The sequence below is a fragment of the Capricornis sumatraensis genome, chromosome 2 (genome assembly GCF_032405125.1).
Source record: "Capricornis sumatraensis isolate serow.1 chromosome 2, serow.2, whole genome shotgun sequence".
NCBI classification, from domain to species: domain Eukaryota; kingdom Metazoa; phylum Chordata; class Mammalia; order Artiodactyla; family Bovidae; genus Capricornis; species Capricornis sumatraensis.
In genome coordinates, this window is record NC_091070.1 from 214,074,888 (window position 1) to 214,080,887 (window position 6,000).

The 6,000-nt window shown below is 40.1% G+C and overlaps 1 protein-coding gene across 3 annotated transcripts in view; it reads left to right on the top strand.

Moving 5' to 3' along the window:
• The window catches only part of LOC138073027 (UDP-glucuronosyltransferase 1A1-like), a 141,487-nt gene extending 135,487 nt beyond the window's left edge, over positions 1 to 6,000 (top strand). The window contains exons 2-5 of one of the 3 annotated variants that reach the window (XM_068964429.1): positions 1,125 to 1,256; positions 2,100 to 2,187; positions 2,477 to 2,696; positions 4,969 to 5,996. In XM_068964429.1, the coding sequence (XP_068820530.1) occupies positions 1,125 to 1,256; positions 2,100 to 2,187; positions 2,477 to 2,696; positions 4,969 to 5,266 (738 nt within the window). In that variant the 3' untranslated portion in view covers positions 5,267 to 5,996. Of the gene's footprint in view, positions 1 to 1,124; positions 1,257 to 2,099; positions 2,188 to 2,476; positions 2,697 to 4,968 lie in introns of all 3 variants that reach the window. The other 2 variants (XM_068964428.1, XM_068964427.1) reach the window with 2 other exon arrangements.

Genomic DNA, 6,000 nt, shown 5'->3' on the forward strand with positions numbered 1-6,000 from the left:
GTTTCTCCTTCCTTCCAAGAGGCTTTGGTGGTCAAGGTCTACTCACATGCCCTTCACCTTCTCTAAACCCCACAGAAGGGGCTCAGTCTCTGGGACACACTTGGGAAGGGTTTCTGTCCCCTATTTGTGTTTTTCATACCTAGGGTGGAACAGTTTACGTTTTACAGTACATACGGAATCAGCAGAGAAAGATTCAAATAAGTTTCTGTATATTCTTTCTGCTAAAGCAGGCAAGTTGACTTAAACACCTTAGAAACTCTTATCCAGGAAAGGTTGGGAAAATGCATGGTTGACTGGTTACATTTTAGTACGGAGTTGACATGGATGTGAGATTTACTCGTTCAAGTGTATTGACTGCCATAGGGAAACTCTGCCACAGGCTGGAGGGAAGCAAGAGTTGTGGAAGGATTTTTTTGCTATTTGAAGTTTTTCCTTAATCATGAGTCTAATTCTTAATGCCCTCTGTAGCTTTGTGCTTTGACTTCATTCATTCTTTCAGCATAAAAAGAATATTCTAGAAGTCTTGAAAAGTAATATGGATCTTTACATAGATTTTCTCAGAGAGGAAGTGCCGGAGCTTTCGAGTCCGCAGAGAGTTTGCTGGAATTCTATTTGGACAGTGTTTCTCTCCACCCATGTTTCCTTTCACGGAATCTGCTGAAATCTCGCTCCTCTCTCCAGGAGGCTCCTTCCGCTTTCCTCCCTTCTTGCTGTTGCCTTCAGCTCACTTGTTCAGCCCTCCTCCCCAAAGCCTGCTTTCTTCCAAACTCTCCCAGCTGTGTGAAGCCCTGGAGCAAAGGATCTGGCTTTACCTCTGGTCACTTTTCTCTCAGAAACTTGACATATGACTTGGAGTCTACATTTCAGAGGAGAACCCAGGTGATAACTCTGTAAGCAGGAAGCCCTCCTCCTTTGGGATGGAAAGGACTTGGGGAGGGAGGGATGTTACAACACACATTAATACTTTGTGTCTCTATCACACACACACACACACACACACACACACAAATACACACTCCTGTAATCACTTTCTTAAGAGGAAGCTACCTTATTCAGAGCTGAATGCATATAGTCATCAAAGAATATGAGAAAAAATTAACTGGAAATTTCTCTTCTGCTTCTAGGAATTTGAAGCCTATGTAAATGCTTCTGGAGAACATGGAATTGTGATTTTCTCTTTGGGCTCAATGGTCTCAGAGATTCCGGAGCAGAAAGCTATGGAAATTGCTGATGCTTTGGGCAAAATACCTCAGACAGTAAGAAGATTCTATATGATTTTTTAAAATATCTATCTTCACAAGAGTTCTAACCCCAGACTTTCAATAACTAAATTAATTTATGAGTTGGGCTTTAAACTTGGATTTCCCTGCCACTTCCCAATTATTACTAATAATCCAAAGGTTTTTTTTTTTTTTTGCTATTTCATTCTCAACTACGCTGTTAAACCATTATCCACTGCATGAAGAGGACTCTTTCTCTCTTAACTGACTCAAAAGTATATTAAAGAGAATTTATTTTTTAAAATAAAATGAGCAGGATAGCGTTTCTTCATATTGCGTAAGAATATTTCTCCAGAAAGCAGTTGGTTAGGACACTGGATTCATTTCTTATATTTCTGCTTTTGTAGTTCCATGCCCACTCATGTTATTAAGTAATTTCCCTTGAAGTTCAGAAAAGTGCAAAAATCATAGATATACAACTTGCTGAATTTTCAGATTCACAAAGTGAACACACCCATGGAATCAAGCCTCAGAACAAGACACAGAATGTTACCTGTCCCCAAAAGCCTTCTTACCTACCTTTTCCAAGGTTATATTCATTCAGAGACTCCAATTTCTAGCTACTATAGCTGATGTCTTGTTTTTTTTTTTAATTTTTATTTTTACTTTATTTTACTTTACAATACTGTATTGGTTTTGCCATACATTGACATGAATCCACCACGGGTGTACATGCGTTCCCAAACATGAACCCCCCTCCCACCTCCCTCCCCATAACATCTCTCTGGGTCATCCCCGTGCACCAGCCCCAAGCATGTCTTGTTTTTAAAATTGTATGTGTACGTTCTTAAACTCGGGTTTTTTTTCTTCTTCTGCAAGGTCCTGTGGCGGTACACTGGGACTCCACCACCGAATCTTGCGAAGAATACGAAACTTGTCAAGTGGCTGCCCCAAAATGATCTGCTTGGTACGTGGGGAGGATTTAGCATGTAGGGTCTAACCAAGGTTAAATTAAGAAAGTGGCTCAGGCAGGGCTATTCTAAAGGATTATTTAGCCAGAAAGGATTATTGTCAGTGTATCCCACATTGCCTTTTATCCAGTAGGAAATCTCAACCCACATGCGCTTCTGCACATTTCTGCAAGGGCCATGTGTGGACCGCACTGGGCCCTGAGCATGCTTGGAGAACCCAGACGATGTCAGATGTTGAAACTCGGTGGCTTGACTGGTGGCGTCACCCCCTGCTTTTCTCCTCAGGTCACCCAAAGACTCGGGCCTTTATCACACATTCCGGCTCCCATGGTGTTTATGAAGGAATATGCAATGGCGTTCCCATGGTGATGATGCCCTTGTTTGGTGATCAGATGGACAATGCAAAGCGCATGGAGACCCGGGGAGCTGGAATAACCTTGAATGTCCTGGAAATGAGTTCGGAAGATTTAGAAAATGCCCTGAAAGCTGTCATCAATGAAAAAAGGTAAGAGAAAAACTACCTAGGAATACTTGCTACTTGTATTTTGGCCATCGCCTCATAATAACCATTCAGATGTGAAAACAAGTGCACCAAGATCTAGTTTATAGGTAAGATGACTTGGGGCTATTACCACTCATTTTATACAAAGGTGCTTTAATTTCTATAGAATTTGTCATAAAAATGATTTTAAATATTATTTCCCCTGGTGTACTTAAAATTTCAATTTATTTAAAAAATGTCAATATAATAAATGTCTGATCTCTAAGTTCCTGCAAAGAAAGAAATATTCCATTAGAAGAAGCATAGTGTCTAAGATAAAAACAAATCAGTTACTTAAGGTATGGTTTTTCCCAGCACTGAAACCTGTGAGAAATTTGGTCCATGGGGATTTAAAAATCTGTGTGTGTGTGTGTGTGTGTGTGTGTGTGAGATGTGCTGTGACAAAGGCTTGTGATAAAAGCAAAGTCAAGTTTGTTCAAATGTGGCTCTGAAAGCAAATCAATAGGCAAACGCCATTAGATCAGATTATCTCTGCGTGAACTTTATTGTATTGCTGTCAATTGCTACAAGTAATAGGCTGATCAGAACCTTCTAGGAAGAAGTTATGGACAGGAGTGGACTTCATCCAACAGTCAGCTCTGTATGTGCACATGCGTGCATGTGTGTGTATGTGTATGTATCTATGAGAGTATCAGGAACCTTTACCCATAGTTTCTTCATTTTGAAGGCGACATCAGTCAGGATGTAAAAAGACTGGAATGTTCACATAGGAAGAGACACTATACAGGGGAACTATGATGGTGCTCACATGCATGTGATGCTTCTGATTAAAAAAGAATTGTCTATATAACCCCAGGATAAAGTGCCCACAGTGTTAGTAACAACCTTCGCAGAGCAGTTGATGTGGTTCTTATCCACCATTTCAATTGGCTTCTGGCAGCCCAGCTTGTCAGCATTAGGTCATGCTGCTAATGCATCACTACAGGTAAAGCCTGATTTCTTTCCATACGCTGGTAACTCATTCTTGAGGTTTGTATTAGTAACATAACTTTGACCTTTTGTTCAATGGTATGGACAACTACTTATAATCTAAAAGTGACTTGGTAGAAGTTCTCTGGTACATTACTATCTAAAAAAAAAACACCGCTAGTCAGTCATTTCAAGTTACTAACTTTATTTCTTTCTGACCCATCACATGTGAATTTCCTTGTTCCCAAAACTCTTAACTGGGACTGCACCCAGCTTAGAGAAGTGGAAAGATAAAGAGATAAAGAGAAGATAAAGAGAAGTGGAAAAATTTCCAACATCGTGTTATAAAACCAGGCCCAGGTGCTTAATAAATTAATGAGTGAAAGTACAAGAAAATCTATTTTGTATGAGACAATTTATATAAAAAGAAGGTGTTTAACAGAATTTATGGCCAAATATTAGTAGTACATTATAATAATGTACCCATATGAAATGATGGACATGTTTAAGGTCCGATATGACCAGGAACAGGGGAGCCTGGTGGGCTGCCGTCTATGGGGTTGCACAGAGTCGGACACGACTGAAGTGACTTAGCAGCAGCAGCATGACCATAATCACTCCTGAATAAGTGTCTTGCTTTTCCCTTTCTTCTCTCTTTTCTTCCCCTTGCCACCTCCTCCTTCCCCTTCTCTTCCTTCTCTTTCTCTTTCTTCTTCTAGTGCATTCATACTAAGGGATGAAGTATCAAACCCATTTTGGATTTGGATATTGACTCAGCTGTTCACACAGTCCACAATAAACAGGAACCCATTTTTTCCTTAACAGGCTGCATAGACACTCCCTCATGCAAAATTTAGCACTTAGATGGTATGATGCCTCAGTAGTTGAAAGTATATCACTATCTTGGATATGGCACTTTAAAATGTCTTTTATGTTGGCTAGAAGTGATTATTTGCAATCTCATTGAATGGGAAATCATTAATAATTTCTGAGATGACCTGTTCCTTTATTTCTTTATCTTGTTACCAAAAAGTATGACTAATTTCCTATAAGGATATCACTAAAAAGAGAAGAAGAAGAATAGGAAGCAAGTTTCAAATAACTTAAAATTAAAATTTTGGTTTCCAGTTTTAAGAGATAAAGAATATTTAGTGTGTGAGTGTGTGTGTGTGTATTTCTGATTACAATAGAAACTCTACCACGTTTGGAAAATCTGGTAGCATTCCTAACTGGAAGCAAGGATAGAGGGAGGATGGCTCACTACTGATGGTGTTCCAGGCATTCACATAACTGTCTTTGTGTTCAGCTATAAGGAAAACATCATGCACCTCTCCAGACTTCACAAGGACCGCCCCATAGAGCCTCTGGACCTGGCTGTATTCTGGGTGGAGTTTGTGATGAGGCACAAGGGGGCATCCCACCTGCGCCCTGCAGCCCATGACCTCACCTGGTACCAGTACCACTCTCTGGATGTAATTGGCTTCCTCCTGGCGGTCACGCTGACAGTCATCTTCATCACCTTTAAGGCCTGTGCCTTCACCTTCCGGAAATGCTTTGGGAAGAAAGAGCGAGTGAAGAAATCTCATAAATCCAAGACACACTGAGAACTGGGTTGGAAACTTTAGAGAAAGGTTAAATTCATGTTATGACTACTCAAGAACTACTTTGCCAGAAAATGATGCCCCAGGGTGTGTTTTGAAAAATAAAAATGACCCAGTCCCTAGTCACACACAGGTAGAGATATGTGAGTCTCTTCGCTGCTCCCTCCAGTACTTTAATCCAGACTTCACTTGTCTTTCAAATGACTTAAGAGAACTGGTAGGTCCTTCCTTCAACCTACAGTACTGTTCCTAGCCAGAAACGGGACCTGTCTGGGGACCATGTCTTCCTCCCCCTCCCCCAGGAATGTGTCCAGCATCGGTAGATACATCCCTTCACCAGTTACGGCTGGTTCTCAATTATGCTCATGTTTCACAGATGCCTCTGTGCATCTAAAGAAGATGTCTCTTCCTTGTCCTTGATGTGATATGAATGAATGACATAGAGTTCTTCTGAGACAGTGTATGATTTCTGACTTTAGTGGGGAAAGAATGATGTATAAAATGGGTGGGTGATATGCCTGAGTAGATAATCATTGCTTGTACCAAACAGATCTGAATTTGACAGATGCCTAAATTATAGTGACTGGAAAGTATATTTTTTCTGATGTGATAACTAAAAATACATTAATAAATTTATGTTAATTATACTTGTTAGGTGTTCTGTCTATGGGTGTTGCATTTATTTATTATTAAACTACATGTTCTAATTACAAAAGTAATACATGATTCTGACAGAA